The sequence below is a fragment of the Venturia canescens genome, chromosome 8, assembly GCF_019457755.1.
Source record: "Venturia canescens isolate UGA chromosome 8, ASM1945775v1, whole genome shotgun sequence".
Lineage (NCBI taxonomy): Eukaryota > Metazoa > Arthropoda > Insecta > Hymenoptera > Ichneumonidae > Venturia > Venturia canescens.
In genome coordinates, this window is record NC_057428.1 from 16,351,195 (window position 1) to 16,374,725 (window position 23,531).

Sequence of the window (23,531 nt, forward strand, 5' to 3'; positions counted from 1 at the left end):
CTCTATGATGAAATTTAGCAAAGGATCGTCATTCGAATAATCGATTTTTTAGGTGCACCGAAACAGTCGGTTCCGCTGAAAACTTGTTTCAGCGTTGACAAATTATTTCGTTTTGCGTGAGAAGTTGAGGAGGCGCGGCATTCTAGGAATACCAGTTTGTTTTTAAGGAATCGGGGAAAAGGTTAAAAAACTATAAAGCTTTGATCGGCTTGAGCCAAAAAATTAGAAACTTCGTCAAATTTTTTGTTACTGTTATCTCAAAAGAGTCGTTCTCGAGAGTGACACACAATTTTGATCACGCCTGAAAAGTAATTAGTCATGCTTGAAGGCAGTTGTAAAAAATCATAGAAAGTCCAGACGCTGTGGAGACTTCACGTTATTGCAGCAGAGTTATTATTTCGCTTGAACATTCGTGGTGGGAATTTCCGATTGTTTGGTTACGCGTATGCAAGATAAATGTGAGAAAGAAACGGTTTTCGAGTCGAGATTTATCGGAAAATGCATTCCAGTATTTTTGTGAATTCAGATTTTTCTATAAATCGATTATAAAAATAATGGAAGATTTCTTATTTTGATAATTAAAGTTTTATTACAATTGCTCGATGCAATGGTGACTTTCGTTTTTCGCGACTTTCTCGGTGCAAAAATCGGATCGCGTAATGTTTAATCTCCTGCGGATAAAGGAGCATGAAAAAAACGAGACAAGATCGTTGAAATGGCTCGAACGAGTCGTTTCATTTCCCCGTACACGAATTTGGGTTAAACACTTAAAGAGTAAAATTTCCTTTCGATTATTTAAAAATGCAACTCGGAAAATGCCTTCGGAACGTTGACTCGGTTCTCGATCATCAACTTTCTCGTTAAAAATGTCGTCTCGGTACTAGAGAGAAGGAATAAAAGAGACTGGGAGAGAAAAAAGTCGATTGGTAAATAGTCCGGTTGCTGGAGAACTCTCGCGGTCAAATGCCCCGAAGGTAACGCGCGCGGTTAAAAAAAAACCGGAGAAAAAAAGAATGCGGAAACCACATGAGAGGCACTCGGCGTACCTTTATTTCTCAACGCTTTATTTACGTCAACTCGATTTCAATGCGTTATTTAATCCTCTATGTATCATTCAATGTAAACCGAATAATAATCACCGAGAATTTGTGTAATGCTGCGTTACACAATAACAAAAGTTCAAAAAGAACGTTTCGAAACCTCCATCCTCGGACATTTTCATTTCTTCAACAATCTCAGTGCTCTGCTGTTCGAGTGTCAATTTAAAATCGTCGATATTGCATGACCCACTGTCGAATTCATCTCTCAACATTTTTTCTCATCTCTCATTTGAACTTACGTTGAAAAAAATCAGGCAAATTTTCATTAGTTAGAAAAACGGTGAATTTTCATCGACCGAATCGGAATCCTTGCGTCGAACAAAAATTTAATGTTCAAATGTGAAAAAGTAATTCGTTTCATTTAAAAAACCGAGCATTTTTGTTCGAATAGACTTTATGGAATAAAAAGATGGTTTCTGGGTCATGGAAAATTGTGAAAAACCTTGCAAACACAGAAGAAATGTGAAGATTCATAATTTCCCTGAAGCGGGACTTTTGAAAGCGGTGAAAAAAATGGCGGTACTTCGGTCAGCCGAAGTCATCTCGGTTGTTGATAAACGAGCAGAGGGAATTGATCTCTGGCCACTTTTGTCCCAAATACGTCGCTGCGGAGCAAAACTCACATTCTGGCTGTACGCGGGTTAACAAACTGCGCCAACGGCTACGTTCGACTTTCACGCGAAAAATGTCGTCGATCAAGACGCTACGAGGATCGAAAGATCACGAATCATTTTTTTTCCACTTCCTCAAACTTTCCCATCTCGGGTTGCCTCTCTCCGCGAACCTGTTGCTCTTTCCTCGTAATCATTTTTGGCAATCGTTCCTTCCTCCGGTAGGGCGTAATTAACGATTACCTCCCAAAAGAGAAAAACGAAGGAGGAAAGGGAGCGACGTCTCGATCGATTCAAACAGAACGACGATTGATAAATCAATCGATTTATAAAAAGACGAATTCGTAATGGCTGTGACCCAAAATGATCTCGGTTCAAATCAATCAAGAAATACTTTCAGAAAACACTAAAAATTCCAATCCTTATTTAGCTGTAACCAGAAAATATTGAAATTTCTATCTTTTTTATGAATTTTATCAAAGGCATACGCGATACGAAACACACGAAATGAACTTACGAAATTTTCCTTTCCGGTATAAAAGAGCCAACGATTTTATTGCTATTCTTATCGAATAGCACCTTAATAATCTCATCGGTTAAACATTCGACCGTTCGAATTTAATTACTGCGAGGAGTCATAAAAATTTTCATATTAAATTCTTGGCTGGTAATAGAAAGAAAGCAAAACATGATATGTTATGTATCGTTTTATATTACATGAAGCCTCTTCACATCCTACCTGTGCGGGGACGAGGATGCCAATTATATTGAGGGAAATTTTTAACGTGCTCGTCATAAAAGTATGGATGTACATTCATGTACACTCGCATAGGAAACAGCATTGAGTACACGCGTTGCACAAGCCTCCGTTTACACGAGTAGCATCTTCGCTCGTATAGCTATTTTATGCTCGTGTTGAGAAAGCATAACATACACACGAGAGGAGTCCCTTCCATACGTTCGAAAACATAACAATCACGACATTTTTATTAATTTATTTTTTTTTAAATTTTGTTCTATTATTGTATTAATTATTTAAGTAAATAATTGATTAAATATTAAATGAAAAAAAAATTAAAATATTTACAAAATTAAAAATATAAATATAAATCTTATTAAATATTATAAATAAATATAATTAACTAAATAATATTAATTCATTTACTCCGAGAATTTTGATTAATTTATTTTATTTTTCATCCATTTTTTCAATACTTTTATTTTTTAAATGATGAAAATCAGAAAATGATGGCCGAAGTCAGCTTTTTGGTAATAATGCTGATGTTTGTGTCATTTTCTGGAAATTTATGTTCAATGACGGTATTTCTGAGGCGTACTCATTTTGCGTTTATGTTTCTTTATGTTTGAAGATTTGAGATGATGAAGACTGCGGATGGTTCGATAAGTGGATCGCTCAAAGTGATCGAGTCTCTCAAGAGCAAAAAGAAAAATAAGAAAAGCAAAGGACAACAGGATGGAGCCGAATGGACGTGGAAAGAACAAGTCGATCTCGTCAAGTATTCGCAAGTCCCTATCGAACAAAGCCTGTTGCGTTTGGACGGCGAGATGAGTCTACTCGCGGTTGAGTGTTTCATGTGTCTTATGAGGTACATGGGAGATCAGCCATTGCCACCTGACATGAGCGAAGTTAAATGCGTTTACACCATTCTTATGGTAAGACTTTTCAAACACAATTTCAATTATAATTTTCCATTGTTAGGAACCTGGCTCGTCACGTATATTTTTAATTGGTTGATCGATACTCGACTTTTGGAACATTTTCAATATTTTGTTATCGAATCACATCAGTCGATGCAGTTTCATTTTTTCTTGGTTAATTTTTTTCCAAATTTCATCAATCTTCCAATCGATCGATGATTCAAGTTCTTCTTTTGTTTTGTCATTCCAATCGATTTTTATATTAAATTTGTAAACAAGGAATTTGAAATTTATCATTAATTTCAGTGGAAGTTAATTTTTTCTTGTCGAATGCTTATGATTTAAGCCATTGTTTAATCAACCAATCGTCACAATTCTTCAATTTTTTGTAAACATATTTCGAGTCGGTTATCCGCAATAATAGATTTTTATATGACAAATTTGCGGATCGAAATTGTTGATGATTTTTTGAATAAATAAATAATTAAGGCAACCCTGCATGCTAGTCAAATGAGTGCTCAATTTTCGAAACGCTTTTAGACCAAGTTTAACCTACCGATTGAACGCATTGTTAGTGGATTTGAATTACGGCATATCTTATTAAGATGTAAAAGTATTAAAAACGATAGTTTTGCAAAACCATCAACCGATGAAAGCAAATTTCCACGATGACTCATTTACACTGGTTTTTTGACCGATTTTGTTGCAGCGAGTCTCATTTTTGTTTCTCAACTCGTCCCCTACGAATCCACCGAGTAGTTTTTTTAAATCGAATCGTTTCACTATCGCAGCTAATTGTTCATTAGGCGAAAATAATTTTTCGTTAATAATTTCTGAAGGAATGAATTGAAACGAAAATCCACGTGGTGAATTCGTGGAGGATCAGTTGAGGAACAAAATGAAACTTGGTGCAATGAAATCGATCAAAAAACACAGAAAATTCCTTGAAAAATACCTGCAAAAATGTGTCATCATGGAAATTTGAATTTATCAATTGATGCTTTTGCAAAACTATCATTTTCAATATTTTTTCACGCTAACAATAAGTTTAAACGTTAAAACAAGTAAAAACATTTTTTTTACTTGTTTTAACGAAAAATCTAATTTGTTTTATTTTCTCGAAACCTAGCATTGCCACAAGTTTGAGCCATTGAGGGACGAGGTTTACTGTCAACTGATGAAACAAACGACAAACAACAAGAGCCCGAATCCAGAGAGCTGTCAGCGCGGTTGGCGTTTGTTCAGTATCGTAGCAGCGTATTTTACTTGCAGCGAAGGCTTGAGAGCGTATCTGATCAAATATTTGGAAACGGCGGCTTACGATAAGAGGCGAGCTTACCACGGCACTGCTACCGTTTGTTTGCAAAACTTACGGAAAACCGTCAAATACGGTGGCCGGAAGAATGTACCGAGCGTTGAAGAAATAATGGCAATAAGTGCCGGACGAAATGCCAAAAGACAGATCTACAGATTACCAGGCGGAACGGAAAGGGTTATCAACACGAAGTGCACAACCGTTGTTCAGGTCCGTTGAAAAATAAAGAAAATATTCATTTACGCAGGAAACGTCGAAACACACTTCACTTTATAACGATGATCTTCGAATTATCTCGACAATATGATTTTTTCATCGAAAAACCATAATAAAATGATCGGAGTACTAAAATTTGTTATAGAATTTTGAAAGTTTTATTTCATTGTTGAGAAATATTGGAATTGTGGTGAAATGGAAACTTTGATATGTAATGAAAAACAAAAAAAAAAAAGAAAATTGACACAGCTTAGATTCGTAGTACACGTCCGGAGCTGAACTAAAAGTCTCTCGTGTCTTTCATTATTTTCTTTTTCATTTTTTCATATGTTTGTCCAGATCATCGTGTTAATTTCACACTTTTTATTCACTATGACAATTTTGTCGTTTCGAACGCAGGATGTCATCGAGGAAATGTGCAGCGTCATATCCGTGAGAAATCCTCACGAGATGGACGAATTCTCGTTGTACTGCATCGTCGACGGTGACGCTTTCACGATGCCACTCGCTAGGGACGAATACGTACTTGACGTCACCACCGAGTTGCACAAAAATCACCAAGTTTTTTATCTCATATTCTGCAGGTGAATAACATTAACTTTGTTTCATAGAAATATAAAAAAATGATCAATCTCAAGTGATTCATCGATGCAACGCTGGCCAAGAACAATTTTTATTCGCTAATTTATCTCACTTGCTTTATTTATGTTCATTATAATTTAATTAAAAGCCAAATAAAAGAATACTTGGAGCGCATGGAAAGATTTTTCACTTATTATTGAGTACAAAATTTGAGTCTTCTTTTGTTTTGAATTTTCAAAATGTTCTTGCCAGTTTTTTTGTGCCACTGAAGAAGGAAAAATTCTATTAATTTTTACCACTGAAATGGAGGTAACGAGGATTTTTCTGATTTTTAGATCTGTTTGGTACTACCCGCTCAGACTGGACGCTGCATTGTACATAGAAGTCGTTTTCAATCAAATTGCTCCAGATTATCTCGAGGGACTTCTCCTAGTCTTGCCCGGAGAGCATCTTCCTCAAGAAGTCATCGTGAGTGATTTTAAAATGAAAAAATGGAAAATATCTCCAACTCAATATAACAGCAAATTGTAAATCTCGATTATACGATTGCACAATCAACTTCTATTAATATTACTGATATATTTTTTCCAGTACGACATGGCTCAGATTGCAGCTTTGCTGCACCGAGCTGCTGATATGGCTCACGAGCCAACGACGAAAGAGATCAAGTATTTGCTGCCTAAACCGGCGCTCAGTCTACGAGAGCCCAGACCCCAGCAGTGGGGAAATATGGTCCAACAGGCCTGGAACAATATTCAACACAATACAGCTGCAGTTTGCAAAGCTCAAGTACTCGGTACGGGATTTCCAACTTTCTTTCCATCAATATTTATTTATTCGAAACACTCGAGATTTTTTTGTTCATCGGAAAATAGGGTCGAGGTTAAAAATTTACGACAATATTTGCAATGACTTTTTCAAAATTTTCGATACTCGAAACATTTTAATCCAAGTTTAATAGAATTACTTGCTCATAAATCGTTTCCCAACACTTTCTCTTATTTAGTTTTTACGAGTTTCTCCAATACGAGTTATTGCTTTTTTTTTTCTTCACGTTTTTTGTTTCGATTGTCATATGCATGATCATTTTTATCGATCGATCCGCTTTGCTGCCTTTCAGAAATATTGTCAAAATGGCCTCTCTTCGGTTCGAGCTTCTTCGCAGTAAAACGAGTACCGGAAAATGGAAAAGAAAAAGTTGGCGATCACATACTCGCCTTGAACCGTCACGGCGTCGACTTTATCGATTTGATAACACACGTGAGTATTTTATGCATGATTTTTTTCAAACGATGGTGATGTCATCGAGCAAAAAATACTAATTTATTCAATCCATGCTGAGATCAGATTTGACTCTCAGATTGAATAAAAAAAAATTAACAGAAATCTTATCCTCCGGAATGAACTGGTCGAAATGTTCGCATTTTATTGTGTTTCTTCGTTCCGCAGGAGACCCTTTATCATTATCCCTACTCCGAGGTGATATCAACGAGAAAGGTGAAATCTGAGGAGGGAACGTTGTATCTGGATATGAAATGTGGCAACTTGATGCAACAGAGGATAACGAGATTGCAGACGGAGCAGGCCCACGAGATTTCACGATTAATAAGGCAGTACATAACGATGGAGCAACGTACGAGCAATAATCAGCCTCCGCCGATATCGTTCGCGATGAGATAGAGGGGAGAGGGGAAAAACGATTTATTCAAGAATGACGAGGAACCAATTTCTTTTTTTGTCACTTTTTAACAATTTTCTCACGTTCGAGAGAACCGGAACTGCGAAAAGAGAAAGTGGGGACAGTTCGTTGTTGTTTTTTTCTTTCTTTCGTTTTCAAGTAATTGTCATTCGAATCGAAAGAAATCGGCGATCGCAAATCTTGGCGTAGCGATTTTTTGCATCGCTGAAACGGAACATTACGAAAGACGAAATAAATTACCGAAACAATGCTCAAGTGTGACCAAACGAAATTATCGATTTTGTATATATGCTTAGCTAACGGTTAGCGAATGAGCGGAAAAGTAACGAACGATTAAAAATTATTGAAAAGTCGTTCATTTTTTAGCTCAAGACCTTAAAAAATAGAGAAAGAAAGTTTATTATTATTATCATGATTATCATTATGAATAATATTGCTCTGAGGATCATTATTATAATGTTTTATCTCAAGATCTTAGAAATCTGAAATTGTTTATCATCATTATCATTATTATTAACATTGATATTGCTCTATCTTCGTAAGACTTTCATAATAATTTTAGTTGAACTATTTTTTATTAACAACTCTGAGTTGCTGCTGAACGATCACGAGTAAAATCTTTAAGAGCGATCTATCGTATTATCAAATAGAAATCAAAACGTGAAGATGAATAAAAAAAAGTTTGACTTAATTTGTCTACGCAAGCTCCCGTTTATAAAAGAGGGGAGCTCAGAATTTGTTTTTTGCTGGACGGCAATTCTCCACGGACGTTTTGATTATTTAGCAAAGATAATTATGACGAAAGGAATACGGGATCGAGACGAGGGAGATGAGAAAAATTTTATTCGAAAAATATTGTAAGGACCATTTTTTTTTACGTTATTACATATGCGACCAGAAAGATTAACATTTATCAAAGTTTGTGTACGATTTATTCATCCGTATACGAGACAAGACTCACGTTTATATATATTTATATATATAGATATTTATATATATAGATATTTTATATATAGTAAAAAATAAAAATTACATGTATAAATGTTGTAAAAGATGGTTTTTTTTGTGTACTCTCATTAACATAAAAAAATACGTGGACGGATGAAATTTTGTTGACTTTATCGTAACCAAAATCGAAGAATGTTCTCGATTTGTAGAACTTCTCGACAAATTCAATTTCAACGGATTCATTTACCAATGAAATAATACAAATTTGAAAGCCTTATTTTCGTCATGTTTTTATTGGAAAGACCAAAAATTCATCGCGAATGCCTCAGGGATATTTTGTTCGGTGGATCAGCCATAGCAACTCTCAATTTTTTCCATCCATGAAATGAGGGGTCTTTGCCTCAAGCTGGCGTTCCCGACGGGTTTTTGGGCTCTTTGAAGAAGTGAGAAAAATTTTAGTGTATCGTTGCAAAATTTTTCGAGTCTCAAGAAAATTTTCAACAAAAAATATTTATTCTTCAAGAAAATTCGTTCACTCCCATATCGAAGGGTGACAATTTTTCAACGAAATATTTCTCACATTCGAAAATTAATTCTGCATAACATACAAGACAATGATGCAAATGTAGTTTTCGTTACCCCACTATTTTCTCGTTTCTAGACTAGAGCCCGGAGTTTTCAATTTAAGGTCTTTTGGCCAGTTGTTCGCCGTGTGTTTCACGTACCCCGGGTCGGTCGGCGATGACGGTCCGGTCTGCGTTCCGGTTGTCGTTTTCAAAACGTTTATCCATTCTTCGAGCATTTCAATATCGTCGTGATTCGATCCATCTTTGGCAACGTAAGTTCTTAAGGGAGAAGATACGTTGAACGAAGCATCTCGATGTCTCTTCAAAATTCCGTCGGGATTTCCAGCCATTCTTGTTGGCACGTTATCGTATTGACTCGAATCCGAGTTTCTAATGGAAAAAAAAAATCTCGATGTGACATATCCATAGAACAACGTTTTTCAAATTTGTGTCGAAAGTCAATTTTTCTGAAGCGTTAAGCTTCTCTGCTCGTAATTCTGGTGTAATTTTCAAAACCGTCATGAATAAAGACGAGAATGATGCATGGGAAAATCTCATTTGGTGGAAATTGAACAACGAAACCTGCATAAAACGAAAAAGTTGCTGGAAGACGCAAAATTCAAATTGTCTGCTAGAAAAATTGGCGTCGCGTTCCTCCCTATTTTGAGAGTCCGGAATTACTTTTATATGAACATTCAACGAGTCATCACTTTTGAAACGAAGATGTTTCATAACGAACGTGACATTTTGACATGCGTCTCAAAGTTTTGTCAAAAGTTATTTCTGTTTTTAACAAACGTTCGTTCTGTTGTCGTAACAGAGGAATTTTGCAGCTTTTTTTTCATGTTCTAAAACAATTCAGTGATTTTGTAGAATTTTTACTGATGCGAAAAAAAGTCGATATTCAACAACCATCGGAATAAATGAATTTGTTATTCAATATCAATATCGATAAATGAGTTTCGCAGGACGTCTCGAACCTTGGGCCGACATGTCTTGACCCTGTGCATCCACTGAAAGTTTCAGTCTCGACGCTTGAACATTCGTGTTTAAGGTCTCACCGACACCCTAATTTTAAGTGTCAACATTTGCAGCAAAAAATGATTTGAAAGACAAGCGGCAGAACTTCGGTATTCGACACCGAAAAATTTCATTTTTCCTAGCTAAGTGTTCACACCCGAAGTTCCAGTGGCAATTTGACCGATTGACACCATAAAATCTATTGAATTACCAAATTTCGGGTGACCCAATCCTCTATTAGGAAAATAAAGTTTCGTGGAATGTTGTTCTCAGAAAAAGTGTGCATAGAAAAAATATTTCAACGGATGGGAAAAGCGGCAAAGTGTCATAAACAAAACGACAGATTTCCGGACGGATTTTTGCCTTGAAATCGACCATTTTTTACACGAAATACGACCAAACTAGTGGTCGATATTTCATGCGTTTTTTAGAAAATGAGTTATTAACGTAAAATCAAAGCCTTTTTGATTTCGGATGAAAATCGGAATGTCTACACTGCACGCGATCGGAGAACCGTACTCACAATCTTCAGCGCACATCACAGCGTAACTTTGTTATTTTTGGCTAAAACTATTCGAAAAAATTCCCAAAAACTGTTCGAATGTGAATGAAACGGTGTCAAAATTTGATTAAATTCTAATTAATTGTTCCCACTGAAAAAAAATCGCAAAAAATCAGTGTCAAACAGCCTCCTAACCTGGTTTCCCCCCTTAAAAGCGAATCAAGAGAAGATATTTGAAAAAATGTGATAAAAAATGGAAATGATAAAAATTTATGAAGCCACAAATTGTGAGATTTTGCATTCTTCCAACGAGCTTGATCATAACTTAACGGATCGGCGCAAAATATTGAGTGCAAATGTGATAAAAAATGAAGGTTTACCTCGTGTCGTACGTGTCTTCCGGTTCGCGTTCGACCCTCATTATTTTGACGCTAGGATTGACAATTTTAGCGAACATTGGTTCAGGCATGCCATCTCTCGTGGCAGGGAAGCGTGGTGTATCGACTTGGTCGTCCATTTGATCGCGATAAATTTTTTCGTGCCGATAATAATCGTTTCGTGAGGAGGAATATCTGACGTTGTCTCTTTCGGGGTCTGCGTAGCGTCTCGAGTCTCTGAGGGTTCGAACATTTTCGAAATTTTGAGCGGCGTACTCGCGCGACTGTCTCTCGTCTTGGTGGCGCTCATTGTTGCGTACTTCGGTCGCTCTTGGACGTTGAACTTTTGCAAAATGTTCCTCCGGCTGGTCGCTCGTTCGTGAGATTTCAGGCTGCGCTTCGAACACCGCGGTTCGTCGTCCCGTCTCGTCGGAATCGTCAAAAACCGCGTTACTCGTCCCGTTCGTCGGTTTTTTCGTTCTCGCCGCCTCCGCCGACGGTCCACCGGTTTCTTCGGTCTCGGGCCTCGATTTGGCCTCGTGCTCGATGCTCAAGGTCGGCTTTTTTCTCGCAGCTGTTCCGTTTTTTATTTTCCAAAAATCAGAATGTTTTTCGGCTCTCGGAGAAACGGAGGAAAATAGTTGAGCGAATGCTCACTGGGATCGATTAATGAGCCAAAGATTTTGATCCAGCATGATATTACAGCGCAGAAAATCTTTCTTTCAGCTCCAGAATTTCAATGGAAATGAACGTTTTCATGATTCTTCAAAACATTTTATTCATTTATAACTCTGCTTCGTTGAAATATTTTTTTTCGAGTTCCATGGCCGTCGGTCTCGCCGAAGCAGAAATATTTAAGCCATTTTGCAAAAACCTCATTCGATAAAAGAGTCTCTTTTCATTGGAATCACATGTTTTGTTGAAATTTTCCGAAAATCACGATACAAAAGAGTTTGGCTACCGCGTCGTACGAAAATAACGCTCGCGCGATCTTGTACAACGGACTAATCCACAAAGAAAACTTTTCCAAACCCAAACAATAAGTTGCGAGGAAATTGCGGAGGTGAATTTCACGATAAAATGAGCATGCAGCGCAGGAAACATAGAAAGAAAAAAAATGTGCGATGGAATTGTGATCGAAGGAAACGAATAATGCATTTATTAATAAAAACAGATGAGTGCATAATTTTGTTGTTTTAGAAAAACACATACGTGAGTGCGCCAGGGAATTGAGTAAAAAAAAAATAAATGTGTCGACGGTAGAAACAAAAAGACAAAAATCGAATGATCGTGAGGAAAAAAAATGAAAATAAAAATAAAATAATTATTGTTCGGAGGTGGTGAGAACGCGAACGCGTGGCAGGGTGATTGTTCCTGGTGACTTGCCTGTTTCCTTGTCAAGAAACGTCCGAGACCCGTCGTGTTTTTTCACGTTCTTCGGTGTACTCATCAGCAGATCTGCTATGAAGGCGAAGCATGTGAGGAGACAGAGAGCACCGAGCACAGCCGCATTGTCGATCAAATCATTCGGCACGCTCTCGATCGACGCGAGCGACAGGGAGCCAACGATTCCGAAGAGAATTATTCCCAATCCGAGAAGAAAAAGTTCCTTTTTTCCGAAAAAATGATACAAAATTCAGTTCAGTTCGATACAAGCAACGACAAATTGTTTATGACACGAGAACTAATAATTCGAGCAGCTAAGCATATTCGGGCTTAATGCAACAAAATGTCGTTGAAGCATGACGTAAAGAAAAAAATAGCATCAGCTAGCTGGAAAAAATCATTCGGCTTCGATGATTCGGTTGCGCAAAAGAAATCAAATAATTTGCAATTCAATGAAAAAACTTTTGCATCTTATAAATTTGTGTCCAACGCGACAAATTCGGTTCAGTAAACAAACTTTTTTCTCAGTCAACCATAATGACAAGTTTCAGAATTTGTTAGAAAAGAAAGAGGAAAAAGCCTCTTGACTTAAAGCTCACTGTACATTCGTTAATTTTTTTTTTTTTCATTATCAGTCATCTAATGCGCAATTTTTAACGACGCAGTCCTTGAATCTTCCAAGTGATCCGGAGAATAGTAGGTGCGCAGGTCGAAGGGCGACCCAACCCAGACGTTATTATATTATATCGGCTGGTGACTATGAAAGATTGCGATTACGTCATAGAAAAAACTCATTTAATGCAATATAAATTACAGGTGATTCGCCAGAGTCGTTCTGTTCCATAATTTCGTTGGAACGATTTTTTAGCTCTCGAGCGTTTGGCCCCGAAATATCGCGAGAGTGTGAGATCCAAATGTGCATTAACTCGAGTATACACGATGATGTACAGAATAAAAAAGTCTCATTTAGGAACAAAATCGAAGATAAAGATCACTGATACAGTCAAATACAGATCGGAAAAAATCTTGCACGTATGGAAATTTTTCCACAGTTAAGTGCAGAGTGTAAAGTTTCACGAAAATGAAATGAAATGAAATTCCCGAAGCGCTTTTATATTTTATTTTCATGAAAATAATTAACACTTTGCACTGTCAAAGTTAAATTACACACAAGGTTGTCCCTGTTTCCAGTTGCTGCAACAGAAATTTTCAACTTTCCATTTCGCCTCCATACACTCAAGTTTAAGGACGCTTCGTTCCACCGCTCGCCTTGTCAAAACGGTTGGTCACAGAACCGAGGACCACGACTAAATACAAAAGTAAAGAACAAAATTTCCCGCGAAAAAGTTCTTTACGACGTATTACTTTCAGCGGTGTGGGTCTAGAAAGAAATAGAAATAATGCCTTGTGCGACGTTTGTCCGGTGCACGACCCCTGCGGAAATCAGACAGTTCTTGGACTGTGAAAAACGAAGAAATCGTTATTTTAAGGGCTATGAACAGAGTAAACGTTGAAATTTTCGGTGTTTTTTGTTTATTTTATAAAAATTGGTTCGATGAATTTAAATGAAACAGCAAGTCTCAAAAACGGGACATCTCAAGACAAAAAACCAAAAAGATTCTTAAAATATATGCTATTAGCTATTGCATGACGCAGGGGATTTTCAAAATATTGTTTACAAAAAAAATAGCGACCGTCCGAAAGAAAAAAGTCACAATTTTTGTGGATTTCTCAGTAGAAAATTCTTTACAAAAGAAGAAGAAAAAAGTTGTGAAAAAACGGCTACGTCATGCCGGAAACGTGGGCTTTCCCTGCAAAATGGAATTTGAATCAAGTCTCTGGGATAAAAACTCTCCGTTCTGCTGTCAACGCCGATTCAAGGGGTGCAGTTTTCGACGCACCATCGTACAAAAATATACCATTAAAAAAATAAAAAATAAACATTTTCCAGTGCTTCCGAGTATGTAAAAAATCTTCACAAGCTTTTACGTAAATCCATCCAACCAATTTTTATTTATAAATGAAACAAAAAACCCCGAAAATTTCGCGTTTACACTGTTCATAGGCCTTAAAGAGACGACGAAAAATCGATGGATTCTTCGTTTTACCTCGAAAACAATTTTTGCCAAATATGGAAAAACAAAAATATCGAGTAGTCGCGACGAATTTTCAGGAAGAGATTAACATTCCTGGTCGAAAGAACGATTTTTATACCGTAACAGAGAATCGCCCGAGCTCCACTTTATGAGTCATTACGGGCGTAGACTGGAGAACAATTCCGCAATATCCATAAATTACGTGACTTATAATGAATTTGCCGCACCGATCTCGTGCTCGGTTCACTGAGAAATCGGTCCACGATACTTCACCATACAAATATTGCTTCGATCATTATTATTCTCGTTGTTATTATTTTTTTTTCTTAAAGAAAAAAAAAAAAAAAAAAGTTCGACGCGTCATTTGATATTTCTATGTGATCGGGCTAACGCATAAAACGTCGTCGCCGTTACAGACGTAGTTTGCATGCGAGGATAAACAATCGTCCTTGTTACTCAATGTCAGCATCTCGAGCACGCTGCTTGTTGCGTTACCGACGTTCTCACGCTACTGATTCTTCGGTATTTTAACTCCGCTTGTTCAATTATTAACACCCATTTTTCCGAATCGAGAAATATGTCTGATAATAATTGAAAAATTCGATTGATTTTTATTGCGGTATCGCTCGATTCATGGAAAATTAACATAAAATCGATAGACGTTGATTGAAAGTTGTGAAAACTCAATAAAAACATTTATTTTTTCATCATTTTTCTGTCGCGCTTGTTGATGAGACGTGTAAAAAATGTGTCAGCGTCGTCAACGAGCACGATTAATTAGCGGCGAATGAAAAGTGGAAAAAAATGCAATTAACTTACGGTAATCCGTCCGCTGAGCTCCCCAGTCACAGCAGCGATCAGAAGACCAGTCGTTATTATGATATAACCACCGCATGTCGCAGTCGCGAGGGCTGCCCCTGGGATCATAAAATCACGCGGGTGAGTCTCCGCTCATAATCATTCGCTCAGAGTTTCGTACTTCGAATGTCAAAAAACAAGGGGCAAGCAATAAACAAAATGCAGGCGTTCGAGGATGCAAAATTGTTTGGGTTTTCCAGTGCTTGAAGATCGGATCATCGGAAGAAAAAAAACGATTTAGAGTCGCGGTAGCAACTCTGAGACAAGTACATTTATTTTCGATAACTTTCGAAATTTATTTTTTTAGTAATTAAATAATTCGAGTAGTTCAGAGATTTTTTTCCCTTCGATCGCGACCCCTGCGAACTCTGTAGCTCAACGTATTGAAGAGAATTATTTATTTTTTAATTTCATCAAAAAATGTTGCATTTTTTGCACACATTTTTAGCGTTTACTTGTTTTTTATTTAGTGACTAATCTCATGCCATGATACAAATTGTTTACGTATATATTTCTGTGAATCTGTTCACGCTTAAAAATATCATCATATTTGTAAAGTGACAGCTCACCGTTGTTGTGTTCGAAAATGTTTTTTTCGATTTTGTCAAGTAATTGATTAGATTTTTTTCTCAGTGTCAAATTAATTCCTCGATCGAATTGATTTTCCAATTGGAAATGAAAAAACCGAACGACAAATCGAGTTCCTTTTCCAGCATCGAAATGTCGTCCGAAGCACTGCTGCGTTGAGGAAAATTTAATTCCACACCGACAGGGGGAAATATAATTTTTTTCAAGAAGCGATAAGAAAGCGTTTGAAAATGGCACACAGTCGCATCGGGTCATTGGACCCTAATACAGTCGCGTTGCCATGAAAAAAAGCCTACCAATCGAGCCCCACGTGACGTTGTTCAGGATCGACCAGTCCCGACTACGATTCCGCAGATAGTGAAACACCCTTCGGCTCTCGTCGTCCGTAACGCGGAGAGCCACCACACACGCGATGCACAAGAGCTAAAAAAGTCATTATACGAATAGATTTAGAGAAGAAAAGATAAATATCCTGATCCGCGATGACGCATCAGCGTTTTCTCAGGAAATTCGAAGCTCGTAGCGTATCATTAGCATGGCTCGTCTCGTATGTCAAGACAATTGATTGTTGAATCACCGCGAGCTGCAGGAAAACACTTGTCACAGAGCATTTCATTCATCTTGGTGCGAGATCGCCAAGAGAAATTGTGACGAGTGTCGCCGGGACGGAATATGCAAAAAAAAGTTCGTCGGTGTCTTTCTCAGCATTTCCAACGAAAAATTACTTTGAAAAATTTGATTTTAAATCCCCGAGTCCGAGTGTCGCTTTCTCGGACAAAAAATGAAAATGAGCCGATTAAAGTGAAAATCTGTTTTCAATTGAAATGCTGAATTCGAAAAAGGTCTATTCGCCCACTGAATTATCGTGAGACCACTCACCACTTCGATTATCCTGATGAACACTTTGCGATTCCACATCATAGCCATGACGCCTCGGATGGAATTAAAACTTGGCGAATGGAAATATCGAAAATAGTGCGAACGGTCAAAGCAGAAATTGGCGCATTCGTATTCGTATACACAGAAACGCACACGCGCGACCCACAGCGTCGCGTTGCTCTCGGAAAATTTACGACGAACTACGAGTCTCGCATGAATATTTCAGTTAAAAAAAACTAAAAAAAAATAATGAAACAAATCGGAGAAAATAACGTGTCTCACATACGAATAAAGCGCATTTCGTTGCCCAACACTCCCCATTCAGCACTCGGGCGTTATAGCAGCGCGCGAGAACTCTATTTTCATTATACTCTTCGTGACCGTTTTCTCTCTCAATGCTCGAGAGTTGGTGTGCAGTTTAAAACGCTTGAAAAACCGCCTGAAATTCGTTCGACGGGACCAAGGACGAGTTTTTTGTCCGTCCGTTTTTTACTTGTACTTTTTTTTCTTTCTATTTGAAAGAAATAAAAGAAAAAAGGAATCGCGGTCAGAGGCGCGTCCGGAAGAGCGGCCGAGGGTATACACAAATGCCAGTGACGGACGTCGCAGTCGCGGGAACTTCGACTACGATATAGACGACTGGACTCGCGCGCTTAGCCAAGTCGTAACGAGGACTGAAGGAGATAGCGACCAAGTTCTCGTGTTCAGGTTGCGACTGTGACTCCTCTCTTTGTCACGTAATAGGGCCCCCCTCGAACTAAGAAACTCGTATGTACGCTGTTCCGTTCTCAAACTCTCCTCTCCGTTTGTTAATACTTCTGCATACGCCGCCGCAAAGCGTTTACCACGCACGTTTCAACTGACGAGAAGCGCCAATGTCGGTGCGCAAGGATACCAAATTTTTCGCAATCGGCGCGGCGCACCGAATCGATCAAAAAATTTTCGGGTATTCGTTGCGAAAACGTCATTCAAAATTCATCCCCTCATAAACTTCCCAATAAACTTTGGGAAGCTTGAACACTTGAAATCGCATTGACAATGCACGAACGCAAAAAATGTTTCAAATGTTATTTCATCCCCTCATAAACTTCCCAATAAACTTTGGGAAGCTTGAACACTTGAAATCGCATTGACAATGCACGAACGCAAAAAATGTTTCAAATTTTATTGAGAAAACCACGTTTTTCGAAGTTGAAATATTTCTATGACGATGCTTCTATAAATTAATCGTTACGAATTTACCAATGAAATTTTAAATTGTAACATTTTGAATAATAAAATAGAAAAATTGAATTTTATTACGATTCGTTTGAATTTGATTTCCAGTCATTTGCGACAGGACTCCAGGTTTGATTTTACATCATGTGGCATGAGTCGTGTGCGTAAGAACGTCGAAACAATGCTGTTAACGCAACGAGCATTGGCGTGGGACGGGAAACCAATTCTGCATGGGACGCCATAGAACGAATCGTCGCGGAAACGTCAAGAAAACAGTCGCTTGGTCAAAAAAGGTACCGACCGAGTGCCGACGACGATGAGGAAATTATCGCGAAGGCTTGTGTACCGGTTATCGGAAAACGGTGGGTGCGCAAGGAATATGGAACGAGGGAGTTGGAAAATAACGACTTTAAGTTCAAACATACTTGAAACCCAATAAAATAACCGTATTCGAGGTAGAAAAGAAGATTTTTCCTTTCGTTATTATTTTTCTCCGGTTTTCACGATATTATTTCGTTTCTGTGATTATTTTTCGCTCATTCTTACGGTAAATAAAACGAAACAAAAATGCAGTAGTGATTTTTCCCACTGGTATGAGCACCCAGATTTTTACGGTGCATTCGTTCACACCGGGTCCGTTGGATCCGGTAATTTTGCGCCCACTCTTATTCGAAATGAAATGAATTTAAATTTTCTTTCGTATAAAACGAATCTCAGACTTTTGTCCCGTTTTCGTCTCCTTTTTGACCATGTTACTGGGGAGAACCCGAAAAAAATCATGGGTTCGCTTTCAGATGAATAAACTTACGATTTTCGAGTCACCCAACCGAGTGTTGACCTGGCGATTATTGTGCAAACGTTACGTTATAAAGGGAATTTCAATTTTGATATTTTTATTTTTACAATAAGAAGCAACGGTCGTTGATCCAACTCGGCTAGCGAGACGTCCGTTTCGACAATTTCATGGAAACAGAAAAGTTCGAAAGAGCCAGCGATTGTTTTTTTTCCGCGAGGCTAACGCTTCGAATTCGTTGGATCCTGCAACAATGTTAATCGTGTCACTCTCTGCACCGGGACCTTTCGTCCGTTGGCTTACTAGTCTGCGTCATTTTTTCCCACGCCAAAACCTTTTTCTGTGCTTCGTTAACAGGATAACAAAAATTCTCGGGACACAGTTCGATGAGATGAATAATAAAAATAATAATTTTGTTGAGCCGATACGTTTCGCTGGTAATTTTCATTCCTGGTCGTCAAAGTTGCCCATCGTTCTTAATTGAATCTCGTTACGCTCGTAACGCCCGTAACTATTTCGAGAAAAACGATTCCACGTTCAATGTATACGTGTATCGATGTCAGCGGAGTCGAGTCAACTCTTCTGTGTTTCTGACTCTTCTTCATTCTATATTTCTCGGAAAACAACCGCCTGTTGCCGGAACGGCTGTAACGAAATGGCAGAATACGGAAGGAGTGAGAGAGAGAGAGAGAGAGAGAGAAAGAGAGCGAGAGACAATATATGTATGTAGACAAGCGTACTGCACGTTGTTTTCTTTCGGTCGACCCCCACCACCGCTGACTTTCTTCGGCGACGATTATTGGTCGTTTTCGAACGACAGCCGAACCACAAGCAGCTCAATACCTCGTGGGCTTGTACCGGCGAAAGATAGGACCACGCGAGCTCCCAAAGCGTGAGAAGGGATACGCACAATCGGTTGGGGGTCTCTGGGGAAAGGAAGAGGAGTCAATTTCTTTCGCGTCTTCGCTTTATCGTAAAAATCACGTGTGTTAAATGCGGACGAAGGGTGTTTCTTGTTCGGGTCTTTCTCGGTCGTTATTTTTGCGCAATAGGAAATAAAGTTGCATACGCGATTCGAAACTTTGTTAAAAGTCGATTATTTTTCACGTTGACACTATTTCGATCATTTCATTAATCGACAATGGACGTTTTGTGGCCCCAAGACGTCGCTCAATGGTGCTCCACCGACTTCACCAAAGGCCTCGAGGTTATACCTTTCGACGAGATTTCCAACGACGATGAAAAATCCTCCAGCTACCGATCGGGATCTGTCGTGTCCGGAGATACGACGAAATCTCGGCAACGATCGAGAACTGATTTGTCAGGTGAGAAATTGCGATCGTTTTTCCTTCTCGCAGTACACATTACATTTCGATACTTCTCAATTCAGTCCAAATCATTTGTGCAACGCATTCGCGTACGTGGATATTTTTCCAAGTCCGCGTACCGCGATCCCCTTCGTGCTTCTTGAGTAGCAATCCAATTAATTATTTCGCACTCGTTTACCGATACAAATTATTTTCTCGATAAATTCGAATACGCGACATTTTTTTTACACATTTTGTAACATCGATAAATGGAAACAAGTGCAACAAAGGCTCGTACAAAATTATCTCGACAACGGACAAATTTTTTTCAAGTGAACTTGTCAGCTATTATCACACGAATTCGGTATGAATTTAGGCTTGTTAAACAATGTCGATTCTTTTATTTATTGTTTACGCTTTTGACGGAACAAAAGTTATTACGATTCTGTGGAATTGATTTAAAATCGACTGCAAGATAAACGGAAATTGCACAAAACAATTTGATTTTTTAATCTTCGATAAAATAATTTTTTTTTTGACGAAATTCACCGCGCAAGCGAAATACGATGAAAATCCATAAAGCTTGGTTATTTTTTGTTTGAAAAATGATTAGTTCTGAGCCAATCAAACGGTTCGTGTTACTCGAGATTTTCGCGAAGCGAACAAGTCCCGAGTGCCCAATCGGAAGGTCGAATACTCGATTTATTAGCCGGTTCGGGTTATCCGATGACACAAGTTAATGGCCAGAGGAAATTGGGTCCACCCCCTGGCTGGACGAAACCACCGCCCGAGCCAGAGTGCGAGATTTTTGTTGGGAAAATACCGCGCGAGCTCCACGAGGATACCCTCTACCCGATATTCAGCTCTGTCGGACAAATCTACGAGATTCGCTTGATGATGGATTTCTCGGGCAGCAATCGTGGCTATTGTTTCATCATGTTCACGAAAGTCGAATACGCCCAACGAGCCATCAAGGAATTGAACAATTTCGAAATTCGACAAGGACACAAAATCGGCGTCGTTGCAAGCATAAACAACTGTCGATTGTGCATCGGCCAGCTACCGGCTTATATCAACTCGGAAATCGTTATAACAGTGAGTTTTTCACAAAAGCACAAATTTTGTACAAAATGAATGGATAATTCCAAAGAAAAAAGCATTGAAATTGGGAAACACTTTTGTATCAAGTAATAACAAAAAATATTGAGACGAATTTTACGGTAATACAATTTTTTGGTACGTGAAATTTTTCGGCACTGTCATCAATTGAAAACACGGAGATGTCATTTTTTCACTTTATTCTTTTACCTTTCATTTGGCGTGCAGCCTGCTAAAATTTCCGTCAAATTCAACTTTTCCTCATCGCAACAATTACGAAGAAAATTATCCTCGCTTTGAGTCAAGTAATTTTGCCCATTTGTAGGGTTATGTACCCCGAGAAATAAACGTTTTATGCTGCCAAGTAGATTCCTCGTCGCGCAAATAAACTTTCTCTCCAAATATGAAAAAAATACTGCGTTTAATGAGATTGCAAGATTCATTGTACGTTGCGTTTGCGCGTTCCTTATTCATTAAATGGGCCAAGAAAAACGTCGCATGATTGCCAAAGATTGTGGCAAAAATTCGTACTGCGTTCAACACTCCCGGATTCTCGACTGTTTCGATAGCTTTTTGTTCTCGAGTCGAATTGCAGTTGACTCTTTTTTTATTATTTCGTGGTCGAAGAGCTCGTGAAAAAAATTCAAGTTTTTCAATTTCGATTACTGAATTTTATAATATACAAATTCAAAGCAATTATAAACTGGCTTGATTTTTCCTTTTGATCAATTATTCATATTTAACTGTAGAAAAAAACTTCTTTCCTTAGACATTTTACGATTTGACTGACGAAGTTAACCAGGTTTCGGTCTACAAACATACGAACGGACAAGTCCGTTACGCTTTAGTTTGTTATCGGACGCACCGAGGAGCTGCAATGGCGAGACGGAGGCTATTGCCAGAACGAGCCACTTTGTTCGAAGGTGTTGAAGTCAGCATTGATTGGGCACATCCCGGTATGACACCCAATAACGTGGTAAGATGTGCGATTCAATATTTTTTCCTGCGTTTCTTTAAAACGACAAAACGACACTAAAACATTTATTTTTCGTGGGATCGTTCAACGATATCGATTCGATTATTTTTCACAAGATTGTCGAATGCATTGGTAATTGTGGTTGAAAGAAAAAATCTAACGCTGAACTCGGTGGGCCAGAAGTACTTTTCTATATTTTTGAAGTTGGCGAAGGGAATATAAATATCAAATTATGGGCAATTTTTTCATTGTTTCCTTTGACACTTGAAACGCTTCTTTTTTTCTTCAGAATGTTGTTCGTGATTTTGTCAACGATCCAACGAAAATTTCTAAATCTCTGTATACACGAATTAAGATTGTCCCTGTGCTGGAAAAAGTTTAACACAAACGTGGTCTAAGGAAAAACCGGAAATGTTTGAATTTCACAATAATTTATAGTTGAGCGGATAATCCGTTAAATTCTGATGTATTAAAATTTTCGGAAACGAACGCATGCGTAGAATCTTTTCAACTTTCAATACACACAGGCACGAAGCGAAACTTCGTGCGCATTCCAATCTCCAGTTTATCCGGAGGTTACCTATCAATTTGTTATTACTATTATCATTGTTTTTCTTAAATAACAATCGAGAGAGAAGTTCGCTTGCTCCTTCGACGGGTATAAAACACACGCACGACCGTCTCTGGTCACGGACGATCAAGAACAATGACTCTTGGCCACTGTAAAATCTCTCACGACAAAAATATGGAACGTGGGTAATTTTCACCTTGTACGAATGCGCGCGGTTGAAGGGACATAGCCTCATCTCCATCTAGCCTCGCGTTTCTTTGTCGTTTCAACCTCCAATACTCATTTTTATTTCGACACATTGACTCAACTTTTTTCGTTATTGTTTTCGACTATTTTCTCATGCTTACCATTGTCGGCTTTTTCAAGACGGCCTTCGCGCGTACGAGAGACACACTCGGAGCTCTCGTCCGCCCGTAGTAATCGGTCTTGAAACATGAATGATAAAAATTAAGAGAGGAAAATATTTTAAATCACGTTTCATCGATCTTGAGCCGATTTTTCTTAATAGACAATAAAAATTTACCCATGTAATCCTCTAACTTTTTCTTCTCGCGACGTCTTTGTGTTGCACCTTCGAACGCAATTTTTCACACTTCACTTTACACACCCGTAAACTTTGTGTACAAACATTCTTATGTTTGTATTCACGTATTAGCAAAGCGGACTCGCGGATTTTCACCTCTTTCCACCAATTAACATGTTGATCGAAGTTATAGACGAAGACAATGTGTGTGTGTGTGTGTGTGTGTTTTTTTTTCGAATATTCCGAAGCGAACTCGATTTAATAGTGCGATCGTAGTGCGATTGGAAATGGAGAGTCGTTTGAAATACTTCACTAGTATGCAGTGTGTTTAATTTCTCACTATTGTCGTTAAAAAATTCCAGATGATCATAAAACTGATAATTGTTAATAATTAATGACTATTTGTAAAGAACTGTTTTCTGATTGATCGACTGCGCTCTGCAGTTTGCTGAAATACGAACGTTCGATTCAGCTCCATCTTTCTTCACTTCTGTTAGCTTCCAAATTTTGTTACCAGAGCGCAGTAACTGACAGATCGCGTCAAATGAGCGTCTAGACTGAATAATAATTTAAGTAATTTTGTTTTCGCTTTTTATCTCAGCTAAATAATAAGAAATAAAGAAAAGTGAATGCAAGAATGAAA

At 38.2% G+C, this 23,531-nt stretch overlaps 3 protein-coding genes across 8 annotated transcripts in view; 2 read left to right on the top strand and 1 right to left on the bottom strand.

Moving 5' to 3' along the window:
- The window catches only part of Myo10A (Myosin 10A), a 78,056-nt gene extending 69,649 nt beyond the window's left edge, over positions 1-8,407 (top strand). For all 4 annotated transcript variants that reach the window (XM_043425997.1, XM_043425996.1, XM_043425998.1 and 1 more), the window contains 7 exons: positions 3,082-3,385; positions 4,500-4,895; positions 5,301-5,485; positions 5,819-5,951; positions 6,075-6,279; positions 6,604-6,743; positions 6,933-8,407. In XM_043425997.1, coding sequence (XP_043281932.1) covers positions 3,082-3,385; positions 4,500-4,895; positions 5,301-5,485; positions 5,819-5,951; positions 6,075-6,279; positions 6,604-6,743; positions 6,933-7,163 — 1,594 coding nt within the window. In that variant the 3' untranslated portion in view covers positions 7,164-8,407. The remainder of the gene's footprint in view (positions 1-3,081; positions 3,386-4,499; positions 4,896-5,300; positions 5,486-5,818; positions 5,952-6,074; positions 6,280-6,603; positions 6,744-6,932) is intronic.
- LOC122414587 (uncharacterized) lies at positions 8,036-22,759 on the bottom strand. Of its 3 annotated transcripts, XM_043426004.1 has the most exons (7): positions 16,403-17,100; positions 15,820-15,946; positions 14,897-14,994; positions 11,982-12,204; positions 10,599-11,169; positions 8,770-9,086; positions 8,036-8,563 (listed from the first exon to the last, which is right to left on the bottom strand). In XM_043426004.1, exons 1-6 carry the CDS (start codon positions 16,448-16,450, stop codon positions 8,774-8,776), a joined length of 1,380 nt encoding a protein of 459 aa, XP_043281939.1. In that variant the 5' UTR covers positions 16,451-17,100; the 3' UTR covers positions 8,036-8,563; positions 8,770-8,773. The 3 variants fall into 3 exon arrangements, with proteins under 3 accessions (XP_043281939.1, XP_043281940.1, XP_043281938.1); XM_043426005.1 differs by lacking the exon at positions 16,403-17,100 and adding an exon at positions 22,713-22,759 and having other exon boundaries at positions 8,036-9,086; XM_043426003.1 differs by having other exon boundaries at positions 8,036-9,086; positions 16,403-17,099.
- On the top strand, positions 19,248-20,994 carry LOC122414592 (probable RNA-binding protein 46). The gene is made up of 2 exons (XM_043426011.1): positions 19,248-19,738; positions 20,334-20,994. The coding sequence occupies exons 1-2, from the start codon at positions 19,555-19,557 to the stop codon at positions 20,852-20,854; spliced, it is 705 nt and encodes a 234-aa protein (XP_043281946.1). The 5' UTR covers positions 19,248-19,554; the 3' UTR covers positions 20,855-20,994.
- Positions 22,760-23,531: the final 772 nt, after the last annotated feature.

Excerpts from the sequence above, each read along its gene's own strand:
- LOC122414592 (XM_043426011.1), top strand. The coding sequence starts at position 19,555 with ATGGACGTTTTGTGGCCCCAAGACGTCGCTCAATGGTGCTCCACCGAC. Across the intron at positions 19,739-20,333 it reads ATCGAGAACTGATTTGTCAG|TTCTGAGCCAATCAAACGGT; the intron begins GTGAGAAATTGC and ends AAAAATGATTAG.
- LOC122414587 (XM_043426004.1), bottom strand. The coding sequence starts at position 16,450 with ATGGCTATGATGTGGAATCGCAAAGTGTTCATCAGGATAATCGAAGTG. Across the intron at positions 15,947-16,402 it reads TCATCAGGATAATCGAAGTG|CTCTTGTGCATCGCGTGTGT; the intron begins GTGAGTGGTCTC and ends TGACTTTTTTAG. Across the intron at positions 11,170-11,981 it reads GTTTCTTGACAAGGAAACAG|CTGCGAGAAAAAAGCCGACC; the intron begins GCAAGTCACCAG and ends AAAACGGAACAG.